Raw genomic sequence first — 21,858 nt, forward strand, 5'->3', positions numbered from 1 at the left:
AGGCTGCTTCTGTGAATTTGGGGGACAGAACAACTAGCAGTGCAGCAGCTGGGAGTATACAAATAAGAGCAGGGGAACCTTTGCAGAAAATAGAAAATCAATTTGTTCCTGGAGGAGTTTTATTGTATCTATGTGCCAACAGTAAATGAATGTATGGCAAGCAGTAGTGTCTGCTGCACTATGTTGGACCTAAACTGTCTGTTGTCTTCTCCAACATAATGGCTTCTCTGTCATTGTACCAAATGTGGGCACAAATAGATTTATTGTTAAGCTGAGCACAACAGTGCTGCCAGATGTAGAAGTTAAGAGTTTTCAGCTGCACTTGCACACAATCAACAGACGTAATACAGACAGACTATATCTGTTGATGACGAAACATCCAATTGTGTTGGGGGACATTGTAGCTGCTATCAGGAGATGCAGAATGTGCCGCAAATCATGGCTGCTGCAGCCGACTCCTGCAATCACAGCTTAGACGGTTAACGTCTTGCAGGATCCAGCTCTGAAAAACAGATAGCAGCTGCATACCGGGTGCAGCAATTAGAAAGGAACCTGCTGTGAAAGCTCAAACTGTAAAACCTCTGGATGCAAAACGTTGCCCTCCGTGGATCGTTTCCAAGGGAACAAAGTGTTACAGTACACACCCTTAGTAAAATAAGGCCCTGTGAAGTGGCTCCATACAAATAACCTGAATTGCACAGCTGAACTTTATCTTAGATTGATTTGATTTATAGAAATTTTTTGCAAGTTAGAAGAGCTCCACAAGACTGAATACTGAAATTAAATCAAAAGGTGCTTTGATAAAATAATGATTCTAAGAACAGATGAGGTTATTGTGGTGTTTTTTTATTTTTTATTTATTCTTCCCATGTAGAAGAATAGTTGATTTTTACAGGTTATCTGATGTCAATGGGAACTGAAGTGAAATGACACGTTCATTTTTCACTGTTGTGTGGAATTATTAGATCCACTTTGTGCTGCTAAAATGTTTTAATATTAGTTTATACTAAAATCTGCCTCACAAGGTCCAATTTATCTATGGGTGTTTTCATAAATACATCAATACATACTCTTTTACATAATATAATACTTTTAATTCATTCATAGACATTTCTTTAGTTATTCACTTTTTTTATGTCCGAGTCTGTGCTTTGATTTATTATACCAGAATCTGAACTTTTATCTTTGAATTTCTGCTGAAGGGTTTTAAGCATGAGATCAATTTACTAAAAGGCAAAATGTTATTCCTGTCAGGGTCATATGCTGCTGAATTCCTCCAGCCAATTTGGAGACAATTTATGCCATGAGATCACATCATCACTTGTATGATTTATTCTCGTTTCTTTGTGTTGCATTGAAAATATCTAGAGAAAATGTTCAGTGCTTATGCAAGATCGCAAAACTAATCTTTGCATAAATTGGTGCTTACAAATCAACACCTTTGTTGTGCTGCCTTTATTGTGCTAATACAGATAGTCTGATGCATGGGAGTAATTAAATGAGTCAGACATAACTAATTTCTCTTGGAAGTGTGTGGAAATAGGACAGTTATATTTACATATGTAGTACTAAGCATATAACACATCCACAGTGTGCACAGGAAGCACTATACAAGCACTGAGACATTTATAGGTTTTTCTGTGAAAAATCATCAGAATGATGACACTCCATAAGTCACCAGCTGCTCTGCTACAAAGACTAAGACACATCACCTCCATTCTTTTTTTAATTCACACCACCTTGGTCCTGGAGCCTGTTGTGTCTTTTTTCCTCCCTTTTATTCTGCACACACCTAATTTAATAAAAGGATTTGAGAAATTCTCTATTTCTCTCTATTTCTCAAGTATGAGGTGGTCATTCTGGGAAATGTTTGCTTGTGTGTGTAACTAATGGGACAGATGGTTATTTTCTCGACACTCTCAATGTCCCACGTCTCCCACCGATTGTGTTCTGTTGAGGTAAACAAGCACCCCACAGATATAAAACCTGATGCAATCAAAGAGAGCTTGGTCATCTCACCCTGGGATGCCTGGTAACACAATGAGACAGGTGGAATGGATCATAAAAGAAGAGAGAAAAGGAACATTATCCAGGAAGTGCAATAACTGACCAGGTTTACCGGAACACTGATGCTCATCAGTCAAAAAGATTCAATAAACCAGGCCATTGTTGCTTGCAAAACATATCTGTATTCAGAAGCTGGCAGTATGGAAGACATTTCTTTCTCCATCTCCCTTGCTTAATTATTAACGATATTGATATGTTAACATGGTTGGTACAGTCAGATGGCTAATAAAGTCTCAAAACCTCCTTCCTGTCAAATGTTAGAAAAATCTTAAAACGTTTCAGGTTCCTGACAAAAATAAAAATTTGCAAGTATCAAGACAGAAAACCCCCCAAAGATTAACTAAATTAAAGTTTAAAGAAACATAAATATCTGTGGAAAAACTGAGTGATGTGGTAAGATTTGATATTTCTGCCAGCTTGCAAGTTACAGTCAAAAACTGCTGAGTAAACTGCGTTTTAGAAAAATACATCTGCAACAAATCTCTAACCAGTAAACCTGCCATATTCTCAAATAGAGATGGGTCAAGCCACAACCTCCCCAATACATTGGATTTTCTGTATATTTGATTAAACCTAACTATAAAACAGTTTGTCTTGTGAACAGTTTCAGAAACTAATTACCGGTGGTTGAGAGCAGATGTGACAAAGTCTTGCATCCAGTCCTGGAGAGTCACTTTTAGGTTCCTACTTTCTCCAACACACCAGAATCAAATGGCTGAATTTCCTCATGAGCAGAGAGCCAGTAACAAGCCGTGGATTCATGTGTGTTGGAGAAAGGATGAATCTGAAAGGATAGTGGCTCTTGAGGACTGAACTTAGGCGCCCGTGTTATATAATATCACATCAAAATTTATTCCATCAGCTTTGGGTTATGAGAGAGGAAATGGTAGTAAGTGCATAGTGAATTGCAAGGGCACTTTTGCAATCAGTGTTTAAAGATTGCAACAGAGATTGTCACCACTATAAAAACATAAGTGATACCCAGGCAATATTTTCTGGACATGGAAATGCGGAGGCAGTTTAACTGAAAGAGATATTTTATTTTAGATTGAAATGCAATGTGTTGCGGGCTCAGTTTCCATTTCTAATAATAAATGTTTAAATTTCAGCCCTGGAACATAATCAGAGGAACTTCAAGACAGAAAAATGTTAAATGTTTTCAGTTGCAGGTGATGCGCTTCATATTTTTCAGGGATACTCCTTATATACTCACAGGAGGATTAGATGATTGGATACTATTGCGACTGTCCAGACCTCACCCTCAGGTGGCGAGGATCCCTGCAACTTAGGGAACAGATACACAAACACATCCAACACACATACTGCAAACTATGTGAATACTGTTTTCTGTTGTATGGAATTAGTAGTCACTCAAAAATGAGTGATGAAGCTGTTTAACATTCAAAAGCAATCACAATTTGACCAAATTGCCTCTCTTCTCACGTTCTTTGTTACCTCATTTGCTCCCCATCACTCATTTGTCCTTACTCTCCCTGTCTCTCAAAGTCAACTTTTTTCCTATTTCACTGAATTCAAGCCACAAAATGTTGACCTCATGAATGCTCTACTATTTCAACCACAGTACAAACAGATAAAATCAGTCTCACATTAAGGTTGAAACAATGTTGACTCTCAATTCCAGTTCTCTGTTTTTCCTAAATCCGTTTTTTGAAATATTCTTTTGCTATTGTCGCTCTTCTTAGATCTAATCTATTTTATGCAGCTTTGCTTGTGATTCGTTTATCTTTGCGTGTCCTTTATCTTTTCAAACAGATGATTTCATACGTCTCTTTAGCTGCACTTCATGAATGTTGATTATTCATTTTAGGATTCTTGTCACATCACACTTTACCCATTGTAAAGTTATTTGTTTTAAGGAGAAGCTCTTAAGAGACGATGGAGCAGAGACATGCAGGCAAGAAAGTAATGCGCTTTTTCTCCAGTGATGCAATTATAAAGATAAAGTTATTATATTCTAGACTTGTAGAATCATCACGTTGAAGTATTCAGACTGGACATATGCAAAAAATATGCAAAATAGTAGTGCAACTTAAAAGCAACATTAGGTCACACATATTGTCCTCTAATAAAATGAGCTGTGGCACACTACACAGTTTGTACTCACAACACTTTTTAAAATTAAAATAATAAAAATATGAAAAGCTGCTGCAGGCACCTTGAACTTAACAAAGTTGCCATTTTCAACTAAATATTTCATGTGATCTATGCACAAAAGAGCTTTAAATAACCTCATTTAAGCTTAAGGTACTTACAAATACATTGTACATAAATATTTTCATTCCCTGCAGCTATGATTAGAGATTGTGCAAATACATTTGAATGAGCCCTTAAAGAAAGAAATCTTTTCCATACTCTTTTTGTCTTTCTGCCTGATTAGGGCAAACTGTCACGACCTCAAGCAGCTCCGGTGTTCCCTCAAGAATTGAAGAGCTTCCATTAATTTGTTGAATTCATTCACTTTTCTGTCTTGCCTGCAGGATATTTTTTGTACAGGACTGTGTGATGACTCACAAGGCTGATGAAACTTGGGCTAAGAGTTCATTATAGTCAGGAATGTGTGGCCTTGAAGCTGGTGTCTACTCCCAATTCATTGTGAATTTCAGGCTTTCACACATAATAAAGGGGAATTTATTATATAAAATTCCCCTTGCCACTCACATGACTCAAGATTGTGACATGAGAGTTTCAATATGGTATATTTCCTAACGTCGATCACAGTTGACTATTTTCATTAGAAAGGTTCCTAATAGGTCACAAAACTCCGTTATTGGAGTGGGAAGACCAAAATATTTGGCACTGACAGGTGGTGACAAGCAGGTTAATAAGATGAGTGCATCAGGACAACGTTAGTGCTGAAGTAGCAAAATCACTGCACAAAGTGAGCCTCTGAGGTGGCTGTTAATTACAGTGAGAGCTCAGGTCAGCTCAGACCTGATTTCAAGGAGCAGAAGCAGAAAGTAAGAGAACAGAAGTATATATCTTTTGCAGAATATACAGAGATATGTTCTGTTCTTTTACATTCAGGTGATTTTTTTTATGCCTGGATTTCTTATTCAGTCAGTGGAGAGCATTTTTCACTCTCCAAATTTATCGCCAATGGGATTTTTTTTCTAGACCCACTTTCAGAGCTAAGCAAGCTTCCACCACTACAGAGTTTATATAATGTTCCAAAAATTTAGCTCTGAAATAAAGACTTGTATGGCTGGCATGTACAAATTGACTGTGCAACAGGTGTGTTGCAGTGTTGGGGGACGGGGGGGCAAGAACTCAGAATTCAAACTGATAAGTGGAAAATTAACAATTTGTTTAATTTTTTTTTTTTTTTAACATGACTAAATGTTGTTTCCTACTGGAAGGATCACAAACATGTTTTGCCTTTTTGTTGAATGGAGATATATGAAGTCTTATATTGTAGCCCAATATTTTTTCCCATTTTATTCCTGATACCTGGAGATCAGTGCACTAAATATTTAATCAAACTGCTTTTTGGCCAGGAGACAGCAACAGAGGTGATTTATTGGACTCACAGTAATGGAACTGTTGCTGTTTCATGGCGGTGCATACATCACGTTTATTTTGGGGTGACAATTCCCAGAGAGGCCCAAAACTGTATAGCTCCAACAAGTAGTTTACGCACTTAAAAAACAAAAAGGTTTACACACTTAAGGCTTTATCGCAGTAATTCACTCTCATATAGTGAATGATGACTGTCAGAGCACTGTGTGACAATAAGCTGAGAAAGCTAAAGATGGGCAGGGAAGAGTGAAAAGTTTTTCTCAGGGAGAAGTGGGAAGAACCTGATCCAGTGTCTGAGCCAGCCAGGAGTGAGAGGTAGACAAGGCTTTCTGAGGGACCGCTCTGGGCATGAGCAGAATAGAAAATGATTTGGGAGCAAAAAGGGCTGAAGGTGAGCATAACAGGAAGGTAGGTGAACATGCAGACAGGGATACTGCACAAGCACAGGCAAAGGTATACACAAGGGAACAGTGGAGCTCTGGTTCTCAAGTGATAGCTGCCAATTAAAGTGACAAAATGTTCTGGCAACACATGAAGGAAACCTGGGGTGGATTATCTGTGAAAGCTGATGAGAGAATAAACGTACTGGTGCCAAATGTGAAAAAAGATTTGCACAGGTTCAAAATGGCCTTAAAATGCCTATAGGCAGACAGACAGACAGACAGACAGACAGACGTTTCTGTAATGACAAAACTACTTTGGATTGTTTCATTGTCCTTGAATTTTATTAATAACGCGACAAAATCTTTAACATTGACAGTGATTAATGTTTTTATTGCTGTACGTACTCATCTTTAAGGTGCCTTGCGAAGGTTTTATATTTCTTGAACCTTTTTATATTTTATTACGTTAAACTTTGACGTATTTTATTGGGATTTTATGTGACATACCTGGACAAAGTAATGCATAATTCTAATGAAGAAGAAAAACGATAGAGGACTTTTCAATTATTTTAAGTAAAGAAAAATCTGAACAGTATGTCGCCCTTTATTGGTCACCCCTTATGTAATTACTTTGTCCAACAACTTTCTGTTGCAATTAAAACTGCAAGTCTTTAGTTGTGTGTCTTCTAGGTTTCCACATCTTTTTCGGGGAACCGTTCAATCTCAGTCAGATTAAATAGTCTTTCTGCAGATTTTTAATTGGACTATATTTTTCTCTAAACCATTTAATTATAGCTCTGAATCTATTCTTAGTGTTGTTGAAGATAAATCTCTACCCCCTTGCAGCCTTTCGGCTGCCGCTAACAAGTTTTGTAATAAAAGTTGGTGCTGGAATCCAGGAATTCTTTTATCTTATTAATCATTTTACAAAAAAAAATACATTTTGTATTCATAAAAATATGCAAATAATCTTTTATAACTATATTTGAATACATTTCCATTTTTTTAATACTCCTAGTCATATCTGCAGAATTATAGTACTACCAATAACCTCAGATAGACAGGTTTAACCTTCTGCATAATTTTCTCCACGTCTGATCAAATTAAATGAAAGAAAACACTAACAGAATAAAACTAGTTCCCCTCTCAAGGTAAAAAATGAGTTCAGAAAAACATGACAAAATATTAGACTAATGCAAGGACAAATGCATCTATTAGCAAAAGCTTTGAGCTACGGTTGCTTTGTGAAATGAGCAGTTCTCAAATATCTTTTCAAACTCCATTTCAAAATGACAATTCCCTCTCTGAATTGTCTGAATACAACCACATCTGTTGGTGTGTTTTTAAGCAGAAGTTTTGATGTGTCTTTTTTTCTGACGCTGTATTCCTTAGGCCATTATCTGTCCAAGGAGACATCACTTTGCAGAAGATGTGACATGAAATTACCCACAATCCCCTCCTGCCCTCCGAACAACTTGGCAGTTTCGCAGCTCCCCTGGAGTTACAGTATAATTTAGGATGGGATTTAGGTGAAATTGCATATGCCTGTGTCTGTGTGTTTGTGGGCATGTGTGTGAAAGAGTAAGACAGAGAGAGACAGAAAGTGAGACCATAAGAAATGAGACAGCGATCATTTTTATACTCAGATTCAGAAATTGATATTAAATGAAGTGCTCTCTTTTGCAGATACAAAGAAATGTTGGAAAGCCATATGTTTTTCTTCTTATTCTTATATTTGCAGAATCATAATATAGAATTTATCATGTGCACATAATTTGAATGTTGGGATAAATTCTTCAAGTTTCCTATTAGATTAGCTAGATATAAACTGGACCAAAATTCTTTTTTTTGAATATTCCCTTAGGGGTTGGCATTACAGTGAAGCTCAGGAAGCAGCCGCTAAAGCTCCTTAAGCACCTTTACTAATTCCTTTTGGGATTTTGTGGTACCACTACATTCCTGAATCAAGCCTAGAACACCTGGCTCAATCCTCAAACTGAAGACAGGGCTCATCTACTTTCCATCTGTCTGCTGTGTGGCCCAGATGTTCTGAAGAAAAACAGTAATACAGGGAAGGTATAGTAATTCAAGGAAATCGTCAACAATGTAAAGTAAAGCGTCTGTAGGCAAACCCTTCTTGAGCATTAAAAAAATGCAGATTATTATTAACAAGTCAATTTAAAGTCCCTTAAATTGACTTTAAGAGACTTTTCCACATTTTGTCACATTATAAACACAAACTATAATGTATTTGTTCAGATGCAATATTGACACAAAGAAGTGTGTAATTGTGAAGTAGAAAAAAATTAAGCTGCTTTACAAATTCAATCTAAAAGGGGTAGTGTGCATGTATTCAGTCCTCCCAGAGGTCTTTTTTAGACCTTTAATTCTGTCCAGAAACAGAATTATCCATCCATTACTTTGGCAAAACATGTTACATAGATGAAATTCATGCATCTTTCATGAAGAAAATCAAGAAGCAAAACAAACGAATATTTTACATCTAACTTGATAAGCTCTATTATCACTTTGGATAACTCATAGGATGAGAAAACCAGTTTTATCTGATACTCTGATTATTACCTGTTGTCATTGGTGATGTATGAGAGTTATGGTCTTGCACCGTGGCAGCCATATGTCTCTGCATTCCTAAACTCAGGACTGATCTACTAATGAAGTTTACATTCATCATCCAATGGCGCAATCGACACAGCGAATGAACTTTTAATAGTATTGACAGCAGCAAATCTTTTCCTTTTTCCATTTCCTGACTCTGCTTAACAAGCATAACTGCATACTTTGATTTGGGAAGAAAAAGCTCAGAGAAGCATTTTTGTTTCCAATAAAGGGCTGCTGTTGCCAAACGCAGACAGAGAAATTACAGTGTTCCGATTATCCATCAGTTCATGTGGGGTAAGGTTGAAAGGGAGAAAATGACATTACATCCAATAACAATCCATTAGCTGATGGGTAAATTTACTTCCCTTTGTGTGGGGTGAGCCATTATCACTAACACCATGTAAATGATAGGATTCACACCATCAGCTTTTGGGAGTGAATTATCCAACTATGTCCTTCAAAGAGGGGTTAAAATTAATAGATATGATTTGTTATTGTTTATTGCAGCCTGGATGTCTTTGAATCTACAAGGACTCTGTAGTTGTGTGTGTTGGCATGAAGTCCATATAAAATAGGACAAAACTCAGAACTCTCATAACGCAACTAACCTGCTGATCGACAGCTTATGCTTGCATTTTGTATGCTCATTTTTAATGAATTAGAAAACGCGTTTTGTTCCATTTCAACCACATTGCATTTGCACAATACATGTTGCTTAGTTTTTAATAATAAGCGTTCTCTTTTCTTTATTTAAATTCCCCTCATTAATATTTTATAGCTTCCACTGCACATGAACTACCCAAAACATCACTTTAACTAAAAACTGCTGATCAGCATTATGCAGGAATCCCTACATCTTTTAGTTTTCTTCATTAAGATTTTTGTTTGTTTGTTCATGTTGTGCTGAAGAAACAAAATTTTACATTTTAGTGCATACAATTTTTTTTATGTCCTGGAAGTTTGGTAATTTATTGCATTTAGAACCTTGTTTCTACTCTTAAAATGTGATAATAACTATATAACAATAAAACAAAAATACAAACAGAAGTGTTTGAAAACCAGTGTTCATTTCTTGTTAGTTTTGATCTACTTTTCAGATGCTGTTTCTGTGTTTATTATATCCAAGGTACAACTTCTTTTTTTTTTTGCATATTACTATGTTATAATAATGTCGATTTATGTCATTTGGACCATTTAACACTCATTGATTTTACTATTACTGTGTTAACTGAGCTGTCAGTTTTGGCATCTGGCATTCCCAAATTAGGTTGCGGGGAAATAAACCAGTAGGTGTTCCCACTATTCATGCATGAACACACAACATCTATTTTCTTTCTTGGAGGGCTGGCCACCTTAATTACGTGGGTAAAAGCCTCTTTCACAGAGCAACGTATACTTTTAAGGGCTTGTTTCAGTTTATTATATCAGAAAACCCAAAACAGCCCTCATTTGTCCTGCAACATGTCATAAAAATGAACTGAAAAAGCCTGTTAGACCTAATCTGAAGAATGAAAACAACAAAACAATTGATTTATCAAACTGTCAAAATGCCTTTCCATTTGAGAAAACCAGAGACAAGTAATACAGAGACTGATTAATGGAGGACAAAATAGAACCAACAGTTCAAATTATTAATGTCTTATTTTGACATAATCTCAGTGAAGCGGATATGGATAGGGAAGTTCCATGTTTCCTCCTCTTACAAGAAATGCATGGTTCATAAATCACTGAGTCCAAAGGTAATTTACAGCCTTCCTATTTAATATTCTAGCAGAAACCCTTTTAGTTTGATTAAAAGACAGCATAACACTGCAGAAGTCATGCATTCATAAAATAAAGTCAAAACATGAACTCTCAATATGTGAAATTAGTATGAGTTATGCTTAGCTAAAAAAAGTTATTTTATTATTGTGAACAATAATTTATACTATTAAATGATGAAACTTTTTTATTGATCATTTAATTTGATCTACATGATGATTTAGGAATAAAGTGTACTGGAATTGTTATCATTCCAGTACACTTTATTTACATGTTTTAACATGTAAAATATGCAGTTACATATTAACTGCAATGTTTCAGGTAATCATAGATTTGCTTGCTACCTTTGCACGTTTTGTGGCTTCACTTGCTTTTGCTACTATGTGCTTTGTATTTCAACTCAAAGCAACACTTAGTAAAACTGTATATGTTTTCTTAAAGTGAACAAAGGGAGAGGAAAACTAAGTTAGTCCAAGCAACTGTTACATGATAAAAAAAACAACCTATGCTAGCAAATGTAGCACATCTTGACTGACATGTCAAAGCACCAAGTTGTTGCTAGCAAACATGTTTTGGCAACATAGCAAATTAGCATATTAGGATATGGAGCACATGTAAATACATTTTTGAATATACCCCCACTTTTTTGACAGAATGTCAATTATTTAATGTCTGCAGATCTTAGCATAGCTATCAATAAGCTATGTACTGTAAGCTACTGCAACATGCTACACCTGCAAACCAAATTCTTCAACATCTTATTTTCTGTAAAAACACATATGTAAAAAGTGAAAATTCAGAGTCCAGATTGGGCTCTTTTGTGAAATGTTGTAATTATCAAAAGCTTTATTTAAAATTAACAAGAAATTTGAAATAAATAAAAAAGTATCACTCTTTGATGACTACTTCATTTATCAACTTTAAAATCCATACTGCTTTGCAATTTATTGTTTCTATAAAAATAATTTAAAAAAAACTCACACTCCTTAGACCATCATGCACCAGTATTTTTCTCATTCAGCATGACACACCAGCTTTGTATCCCCATCAGTCTGTCCTGCTGACACTGATCAATGGCAATGGATATGCAGAGGATAGAGACAACAGGGGCACTGACAGCAAGAATGGATTTTACAGGCAGCCAGTCAGTACAGTCACACAGGGATTAGACATTGTGTGAGCCTGTCAAAGCAAATGACTTACTTCATCCATTTCTCATCTTCTTTGAACAGTGATGTGCCGAGATTTGGTGCAGTTCTTACAAATGATGGCAATAATGAATGCAATAACAACAACCATATGTAATCATTTGTACTGTGTGGAGTTGTGTGTTGAAATTAAAGAATTTCTTTGCAGCCCTCAAACAGAGAACAACAATCTGGTACCATAACTTACACCTGGATGTAATGAGAACATAAACAATCTGTGTGCGACAAAGATTAGTCTTGTTGAAACTCATACTCAAGGCTACATTTATCAGCCAAAGCTTTTTAAATTCTAACTAGGCAGCAGTCTAGCCACCCAGTCATGAATTTTAAATACACCCATTCATCTGAAGAGAATAAATCTGACACCAGGTGTCATTAGTAGAAATCTGGTGTTGCATACCTGACTTTAGTTAATGAAGTGAAAAACCTTGAAAAAACATATTGAGTGTTTATGCCTTGCCATTTTTGTTCTCTGATAAAGGGTTCAGAACTGTGAGAGCAGTGATTATGCTGACTAAATTAATATTGTTGTTAAATAGAGAAAAATAACCTTTACTGAATTATAAAAGTTAATGTAGCAACACTAGAAATATTGACTTCAATTGAACCACACCCAAATGAAATTAAGCCTCTTCCCCTCTTACCAAACAAATGGAGAATTTCACCCGCTGTTCAGGAAATTAATTTGGTGCACAGTGTATGCATTACAATAAAACAATATTCAGCATATGTTCATTGATTGTATGAGAAATGTTGAAGGCTGCATTCATTAGCCTAGTCCTCCAGGGACAAAGGCAGTATTTTATTGATTATCAGTGGGGTGCAATCTATTGCCATTTTTGTAAATCACCCAGACTGCAAATAACATAAAGTTTAGTTGGCTGGCAGATCAGAAGTACAGATGTTTAGATAATCCCTCCACTTGCCCCCACTGTGACTCAGTAATTTGAGTCATAGCTTTCAAATCCTTTTACGTCAATCAAATGTGAGAGGTTAGCTTCCTCACATTACAAGGCCAACCAGACTTTGTTTGACCCTCCAATAATTCTTTGTATTTTATTCCTTCCAAAAATTTTGTCTGACAAACAAACCTCAAGGGAAAATGAGGTTTTGGGAAAATGTCTCAAAAGATGTTAGCATCTTTTGAGACATTCATGCCTATAAGTCTTGTCACTATTGGTTCTAGAAGATCAGACACAATTATCCGAATAGTGTCAGCACCTGCCAAGATGTCTGGAGCTATGCCTGGAAGCAAAGTAAAAAAAAAAAAAATCTTTCTTTTGGATTATCTTTAAACTCACAAGAATAATAAAACAAGTAAATGAAAAACATCTACCCTGTATCTGTAAACTGTGGAAAATAGTGTGGTTGAGATAAAATATAAATGGTATACTTTTTGCTGTCATACTGACCGCTCAGACTGCTTTACACTGTAGGCACGTCCATTTGCGCTCCCAAATGTGCACACATTCATACACAGATATGCAGATCAGTAGGCGACTTATGGTTAACTAAATATGTGGTAGGAGGAAGCTGGAATAACATGCTGAGGTCCAGGCTGGATTCGAACCAAGGACCCATTGTTGTGAGGCAACAATACTTCCAAGTGTCAAAAAGTACACGCCAAATAAAACAACATACTTAATTCATTCTGGGTAGAAGAAGATTCACAGTGGGATCTAGCTATCCATGACATTATAAAGTTTTCCCTTAAAGTGGCTTGGATACTGTCATTTAAGGGTTTTCTTGCTTTATATAGAAGAGATTTTTGCACAAAGCTGAGTCATCATATATCTTTCACCCCTTTTTATAAACTCAATTAGCCTTGAGCAATGATACGAAGGTATGGATGATGGATAAATAGATGAATTACCTAACATTGAGTTTGTTTTTCAAATAAATTGTTTGCAAAGGTCTTGTTGGTGTCACTAACGAGCCATTAGGAATAGCATTTTTACTTATTAGGAATGCTGTTAAGAAACATGGATGATATATAAGAAATGTTTAATTACTTTCTTTAAAATGACTGGACATCCTTGTGCTCTTACATGCACAACATATGTTGTTCAAACAGATGAACATGGCACCTTAACTAATGTGGAAATTGTACTAGAGGGTGAACCAGACTGGTAAAAATCCACAATTCTTCATCATTATTTTTGTTTATTTCATATGAGTTTCTCTTTATGTCACACATTAGAATAAAACTTGACTGATTCACCTGGGTAACATAGGAACACAGCTCTGTCCACCCACACATCCCAAATGACATCTAGCTCAGTAAGTCATTGAAAAGTTAACAGTAAAGATTTTTGCTTCAGGAAAAAGTTTCTTAGCATTCAAAGTAACACATTTTTTTAATCAGAGAAGGATAAAAAAAGCTTGACTTCAAAAAGTCAAGTGAGAGATTGTGGTGTTCAAAAAGGAAAACTTGCTGTATTAATGGATTATACTATATCAACATGACCTGAAAATTATGTTGTTGTTTTTCTGAGGATGGCTTCTGACAGAAACATGAAGGAGGAAATGCTGCAAATAAGGACTGTGAGAGATAACTGTACTCCTTGATGTCTGGAAGGCAAATACCTCTGGGAAGAGGGTAAAGTCCTTCTTGATTTATTGGATTTGAGGATAGATGTGTCTCTGGCAAGGAGTAGCAAGGAGTAGCACCGCCATACGGCTCTACAATCTTCTTCTGCAAAACAAAGAAAGCAACTTTTTCTTTCTTATGAAATTGAAAGGCAGATTAGCTAGAATAATACACAGCAATTAATGCACACAATTATCTACAGACGAACAAAATATGTTAGAGGAAATGTTGGCAAGGAAGAGAGAATAGAATGTGTGTTTTTTTGGCTTCCTACATGGATTAAGGCCAACTCTTTACTATATTTTGTAATTTGACTTTCTACATGTTGCTTTTATTCATTTCAGTTTAACGCCTTTTCCAAATGTCGACTGTTTATTGATTGCAAGCAAAAGGGCCTAACGTAAAGTTCTTTCCAAGCCACCCCCTGATGCATATGCTGAAAATTACAAACAGGATCCATACTTTGTAGTTGTGTGTGGGGCAAGCCTTCAAAAGGTAAAAGCTAACACAGTAAGATTAATTGCTTATAACATCCCTTCTGGCAGCCTGCAGGACTCTCTCTAAAGACTCAGAAATCAACCACATCCTGAAAGTCACTCAACTGAAGTGGGTCATTTGCATTCATTAGATTTTGGTAGAGCAGTTTCTACATTTACCTTGTCTTATTTTCACCTTCTAGATCATTTTATAGGAATGATGCCTGGTCTATTGTCCATTCTGATAAGGACGCTAACATGCTGTCATGTTTCTGGGTAAGAGATGGATGATCGCAGCTGACCAAACTTCTGGATGAAGTCCTGCTGAGCCTGGACTAAAGCTTCTTCGTCTATGTAGACTGCTGGCCTCCTTGAGGTGACAAAGTACTGCACCCTCCTGAGGCTCCAGCCGAGGATGTAGATGAGAAGGCCGCATACAGCCGCCGTGGACCTGCCGACTCCGGCATTGCAGTGAACGTAGATGGTGTGGCCATTTTCCAGGAGTCCATGGAGCAGGAATACAGCCTGGGGAAGCATCCTGATCCGGCCTACAAAGAAAAACACAGATATCATGAATTAGTCATTCTCTCAGATCCACTTTTATATGATTAATGTTGCTAATTCTTGTTGAATAAAATATACATATTCAACATTGAAGAATGTTTTTGAAACACAATAATTCATCAGTAGTTGCCATCTTTTTTCACATGCTTTTCCTTTCGATCCTCTCCTGAGAAAAAAGTATATATTATAAACAAATAAGTAAGGTAAAGACAACTTTATGCAGTTTCATTAGAGGAACAGCCACATATATTTATAATAGTTATGTATTGTAATAAATAGGTGCACGTTATCAAAATATGTAGATATAAGGCTCAGAGTCTGATCATAACTACCTAAACTGAGACTTCAGATGTTTTTTATTTATCTTATCTTTGAGTCACTTAAAAAACAAATACAAATCTATACTGTGCTCTAATATTTGAATCCTCTTTTCTCCAAACTATCAGGGCAGCTTCAATAGGAGTTGAGGATGTCATACAGTTTGGGGGAACTCTTTCACTTTTATTCCAGTTGACCTTTTTTCCAAAAAAAGCTACCAAACTGATTTAGATTTTTTTTGTTTGTTTTCTATTGCCTCCTGTTTTATGTTTTGTAAGACGCTTTGTTTTGCCCTGGTTGTACAAAACTGTATGTAAAGAGTGGCTGAAAAAGATTATTTCAATCTTCTTTGCATTTTGTAGCAGGCTCTTCTTTGTGGCTGGTCACTTTTCCCTTCTAAAATACAAACATAACCCACTTCTTACCCTCTGTGCTCATGTCAGGTGTTGGTAGCCACACATACACAATGCCACAGTCTTTGTACAAATGCATCAAGGCATCAGGGCTCATGGCTTCCTCGTGGTTACGTCTGCATCCACTGGAGTTGTTCACTACGTCCCACTCCGTCTGAAAGTTCATCACAGCAGTGATGCCCAGTTCGTGCTTCATCTTTATGGTCACGTGCTCCACCTGTCGAGGGCAGCTTCCCAACCAGACACGTGGCAGAACTCTAGGATCAACAGACAAGGACAGATTTATAATTCTTGTCAATTCAATTTTAATGTGAGAAAATAACAGAAATATATTGTTAAGCTAAGCCAAGTCTTCTGTTAGCAATTATGACTTGTACTTTTACAGCTATTGTGAAAACAAATTAGAAAACTCAAACTGCTAATGAGCTGCAGGCTTTGCCTTTATTTTCTGTCTCTCAACATTCTCTTGTTCTCCGTCACAGCTCTGATGATTTCTTGACTCGCATCCCTATTTTTTTCCCCCCTGGTCCGCATAGTCTGGGGCAGACTCTCTTGAGTGACCATTAGTATGCACAAAGTCAACAAGCAGAGGAGGTGACACGTGAAAGACAGGACAGACACTGTTAATATGTGATGTCTCATTGTAGCACTTTGGTCTCAGGATGTTCTCATCAGGTGAACTGGTGTTTTGGGGGGTTATTCTTTCAAAAAATAATCTCACAAAACAACCATTTTTTTTATTTAGCTTTATTCCCAGAAGTAAAAAGAAACTAAATTCCACATAATCAATAGGCCTCTTCTTTTTCTACTTATGAGAACAACAAGTTAGTTATGAAATAAGAAAAGCTCTTTGAATATATTGCTGACTTACCACAGAGAGAGTGTGTGCATGATTCTTGTGGCTGTATGGATGCACAGTTGGAGAGACTAAATTAGAAAGCAATTAATAGGCGAGTTACAAATTCACCGTTCTTCCTCCTGAACACCGGCCCTTGACATAAGACTTGTAAGGTCTTTTAGGCACAAATTAAAACCCGATGGCACAAGCAAGCCCAGCTCATTCTTATGCAAGTAAAGCACTCACAGCTTTAGGGATCTTCTTGTGCCTGCAATAGCATGGCACTGACTCTGTGCTCTACAAAGACTTGACATGTATGAGTGATTTGGTTCACAATAGTCTAAGATAAAGATTTTTATGATCATACAAAGCAGTTCTTTCTATTTTTTTTTTAATCAAAGCTAACCCCAGCTTCACTTGTTGCTCAGAACATGACATTTACTGTCTGTCGCTCCCACTGATCCTGCAGCAGTCAACCAAAGTTCATGTCTTCTCATAGATCAAGGGATGGCAGGGGAATCAAAGGACAGAACAGCAGTGGAAAAAACAGGAAAAAAAACCATGGTGGTGAAGGAGCACAGTACAGATAGTCACTATTTGCTAATCTACAGTAAATAATATATTTCATGTGAAATTATTAGGGAGACTGTTTTCACTAATACATATTTTTGTCTGTTGAATAAAGCAACAGTTTTGAATGCAAGCAGAGTTGCACCTAGACTTAACGCCAGTCCTGTAATAATTATGTTTTAATATGTGGATTTTGAAGAAACATAATAGATAGCAAATAAGTACAAATGCATCTTACAGGTCCACAATAACAAAAATCTAAACAAGAAACCACTGCTTTGAACTATTTCCTTGTACATAAGAGCTAAATAATGATTAAACCAACTCAGTTTGTTTTTGAACATTTTCTTTTACAAATCTAAGGTAAAGAGAAGAATCCTGTGCTGAAGAAATAATATTAGTATGCCGGATAAAGGCATTGGTTGGATTAGATTTTACTTTGCGGTATTTGAGAAAGGATGCTATTTGCAAATACAGAGAACGTCAGAATTTGATTAGCAAAAAAATCCAAAACTACAGATAACTGTCCTTTAGCTTTACAGTTATGCACATGTTTATGTTTATCAAATTACTGCATGTTAACACATAGGTCAGTGGCAGTAGCATGTCAAAATTTGAAAAAGTTTGTAGTGTATGAATACTTTTTATAGGCATGTTATTATAAGACAAAAGTAAAATAAAAAAAGAAAACAAAAATGGTTAATATTATGAATGTTGAATATTGTTGCATTCAGACAAGCCAGGTTTTGTTTAGTATCCATCCATGGTAAAGCTCTCCCTACAAGTAAACCTTGAGCAGAGCTCAACTTCAGTGCAACTATTCATGTTGAGAGTCTACAGTGTGCAGGAAAGACTGGAAATAGAACAGAGATTTCTTTTTCTGCCTCTCCCATCAAGAATATAGACAGTTGTGGTGTCGTAAGGTACCAAGGAAGAACTTTTTGACAGAAGAAATTCAACTTAGAGGCCGAATATATATTTATTCAAAACCTTTTTTTAAAGAAAGACAGCAAATGTCAAAAAGTGTGTTTAAGCGGAAAGATCGGCCTGATGCAATCCTCCAGGCTGTTCAAGAAACAGTCACTGTTTAGATTTCTAGAGGCCAAATGTTAAAGGCACACACAACAATAGTACCTACATATCAGGACAGCTCCAAGTCAGGATATTCTGCCTCCTCTCATTTCCTTCTGTTTGTCTATGCTTCATTTTTTATACTCTAAAAGAAAATAAAGCACCTCCAGCCCCAGAGAATCGGATTTAGTTTTGTGCAGAAAAGCTGGATTTCTGCACAAAACAGAAGTTGGCAAAAACTTGGCATTTTGGAAGTTGAATGATGAAAAGAACATGCAAATAACTAAACATGACAGAAAAAAAATCATCCAACAAAAAGATATTACAAAGAATTGTTAATTAACTTACATGCCAAGATGTAATATTTCCTTACAATAAATCTGCTTTTAATTTTTTTTCTTCAAAACGTCAGATATGAATGCTACAGCTAATTGTTAAAATTCATTTACTAAAGTTGTCAAATACAAAGAATTATGTTAAGCATTCGGTGTCTATAAAATGTACTCAGCTCCTTCGATGTTTTACTCTTTTTATTGCACTTACAAATCAATCATGAGCAACCAATTTTGGCTTTTTTGACTAAATAAACTTACAAAAAAAACCTTGCAATGTCAAAGTGAAAACTAATTTCTACTAAATAATGACATTAAATAAAGACAATTTACAAAAATAAGTGATTGCATAAATATTCACCCCCCCTCTTAGAGTGACTGACATAATTTAACACAGGTCCATTGTGCTAGTAGTCTCACAATGAGTGCAGTGAGTGTGTCTCAAGTGGTTCTAGCATGTAGCCACCTGTGTTCAGAGGGTATATTCACTGGTTAATCAGTATTCCTGACTATTGTTACATCATGAAGACAAAACAATCCAAGCCAATCAGAGAAAATATTGTTGAAAAGCACAAGTCGGGGAATAGACACAAAACATCTAAGAACTGGAGTTCAGTTAAATTCAGACAGGAAATTGAAGGAATATGACACAATCTACCTAGATCAAAATATTTGCCGAAATCTTCACAAGTGACCATACAAGAAGGAGACTAGTGAGAGAAGCCACCAGGTCACTCACGACTATGCCGAAGGAGTTACAAGCTTCAGAGTCAGAGATGGGAGAGGCACTGAAGTAAATGGTTGCCTGGGTTCTTCACCAGTCAACGCTTTATGGGAGAGTGGCAATGAAAAAACTACTGTTGAAGAAAACTCATATCAAGGCTTGACTAGTGTTTGAAAAAAAAAGGCATGACTCAATGGTCAAGTGGAAGAAAATTCTTCGGTCTGATGTGAAATGAAAAGGGCTGTGGACAGTCGATCACGAGGCCATCTGACAAGAGTTTGAGCAGTTTTCCAAAGAAGAATTTAGTAAAATTGCATTGTCCAGATGTGAAAGCCTAACTATAGCTACACAGATTCCATTCTGTGATTGCAGCCAAAGGTACAACTACTAAATACCAATTTGTAATCACTTATTTTATGTAAAATATTTTGTCATTATTTTGCAAAAGTCCGTTTTCATTTACATTTTTTTGTACCTTTTTGTTAAAAATGTTGTTCTTCATGATTTATGAAGTAATAAAAAGGGTAAAACAACCACTGGGGGTGAGTACTTTTCATAGGTGCTGTCTTTCAAATTATACAGTTACCTGGAGAAATGTATGGCCTTCTGACCTGCAACCTTAAAGTAGAAATTGGTGGTGTGCCTCATCTCATCAGTGTGTCCTGTTTCCTCTATCCAGTGACCAATCGGGTGGCAGTACACTCCATTCACCACATTTTTCTCATCATATAAACAATGCCTGTCATGACTTGGTCCGCTACCTATGGACAAACAAGACCACAGTTTTTTTTTTTTTTTTATTAAAGGACATTTATATTTAAATTTTCTGATAGTGCATCCAATCAAACACCAGTCACTCTGTCGACCTATTCCATTGAAAAGAAACACAAATGTCCAATAATTGGACGCAGTATGAGTTTTGATGCATTTCTGCAGGTTTTTATTTGTAAAAAAGTCAAAGCTTACACAAATTTATTTGACTAAAACAACTGAAAGTCTTGAAACCAACCACAAACACTTCATATTTTTCTGACAACTGATAGTCATGAAGCCAAAAATTGAAAGACGTTTTGAACAACTCGGAGTTGTTCAAAACCTGTGTGTTTATTTGTTGAGGAGTTGTCAACTCCTCAACAAATAAACACACAGGTTCACGGAATAAATGAAATACATAAATGAATTCCTTTATCTAAGAATATTAATATTTTCATCTCTGCTTGGAAACGTTATTTTAGCTTTAATAGGAAAAAAAGATAATAGTTAATTCGTGTGTGTTAAATAATACATTTTGAAATTATCCAAGACACTTTGCTGCCATCATGTGGCTGTAAGTATGTATTACATCACATGCACCACTTGTGCAGACATGGCGTCGTACAGTACTTATTTTCTCTCTATGCTAAGATAATATGACATTGGTTTCGGTCCTTTCGGTGTGTTGTGTTGCTGCATCTATGTAAATCGTTGCGTACCTTCCCAGATAATGGTGTCCCGGGCCTTTCTGATAAACTTGAACCACAGAGAGTCTTTGAACGGCTCGGCCAGCTCCACTTCTCCGGTCCACAGACACGGTTCATCTGGTGACGGCAGCTTCTGCGAAGCCTTCATCCGAACCGCCCTGTTCGGGTCCCAGTGACCCATTTCCTCACGCGAACCCAGAACTAAAACCTCCACGTCCGAGGACTCCGGAGTCAGAATGACACCGAATCTGAACAACATATTTATGAACAACAGCTGCAGCTAAACGTCTCTAAACCATGTCTTCAGTTTGAAAGCGCTTAGTGTGGTACTAACAGGAGTGATATAGCTGTTCTGTAAATCCGTGAGGGACGCAGGCTGACTGTGGACCGCGATCCTAAAATAGTCAGGCCCTGTGATGGTACGTTTGGCATCAAAGATATGGTATAGATGCAGACGGTTCACTCTCTCAGAATCCCGAGGAACCAATCGTGGGCCACATCACTTTTGTAAGTCGAGCTCGGAGAGAAAACAGAAATAAACGAGGAAAGCTTCTGCATATCGACGGCTTCAACAAGCATCGCAGAGGCGTCCAAAGGTTCTTTAAGGCCCGAGGACCAGACTTTTCACTCTTCTAAAGCTTTTTTCTTTGTTTAATTTTAGCTGAAATCACAATTACTTAGAACAGGACTGAAATATTATTAATCTAAGTATTAAATTGAAGGAATTATAAGCAGCAATTCAAGACAGATCTTGTGGATCTATTACTTATAAAACCTCCTTCAATTGATACCTGATTAATAGCCTTTTACTGAACTGCAATCACTCAGGTGTGTAAAAGCAGGGAACCATCAAAAACATGCAGGGCAGTAGGGCCAGGGTTAGGAAACACTAATCTAAAATATTTGGTTAAACAAAATAAAACAAAA

The 21,858-nt window shown here is 36.6% G+C and overlaps 1 protein-coding gene across 3 annotated transcripts; it reads right to left on the reverse strand.

Annotated features, from left to right (window-relative positions):
• Positions 1–13,552: 13,552 nt before the first annotated feature.
• Positions 13,553–21,456, reverse strand: epm2a (EPM2A, laforin glucan phosphatase). 3 transcript variants are annotated; one of them, XM_023347409.1, is made up of 5 exons: positions 20,944–21,456; positions 20,058–20,232; positions 15,949–16,193; positions 14,944–15,189; positions 13,553–14,270 (listed from the first exon to the last, which is right to left on the reverse strand). In XM_023347409.1, exons 1-5 carry the CDS (start codon positions 21,188–21,190, stop codon positions 14,050–14,052), a joined length of 1,134 nt encoding a protein of 377 aa, XP_023203177.1. In that variant the 5' UTR covers positions 21,191–21,456; the 3' UTR covers positions 13,553–14,049. The 3 variants fall into 3 exon arrangements, 2 of the variants coding, with proteins under 2 accessions (XP_023203177.1, XP_005802696.1); XR_002754005.1 differs by having other exon boundaries at positions 14,191–14,270; positions 14,822–15,189; XM_005802639.2 differs by having other exon boundaries at positions 14,180–15,189.
• Between the last annotated feature and the right edge of the window lie 402 nt (positions 21,457–21,858).

Source organism: Xiphophorus maculatus, chromosome 15 (genome assembly GCF_002775205.1).
Source record: "Xiphophorus maculatus strain JP 163 A chromosome 15, X_maculatus-5.0-male, whole genome shotgun sequence".
NCBI lineage: Eukaryota > Metazoa > Chordata > Actinopteri > Cyprinodontiformes > Poeciliidae > Xiphophorus > Xiphophorus maculatus.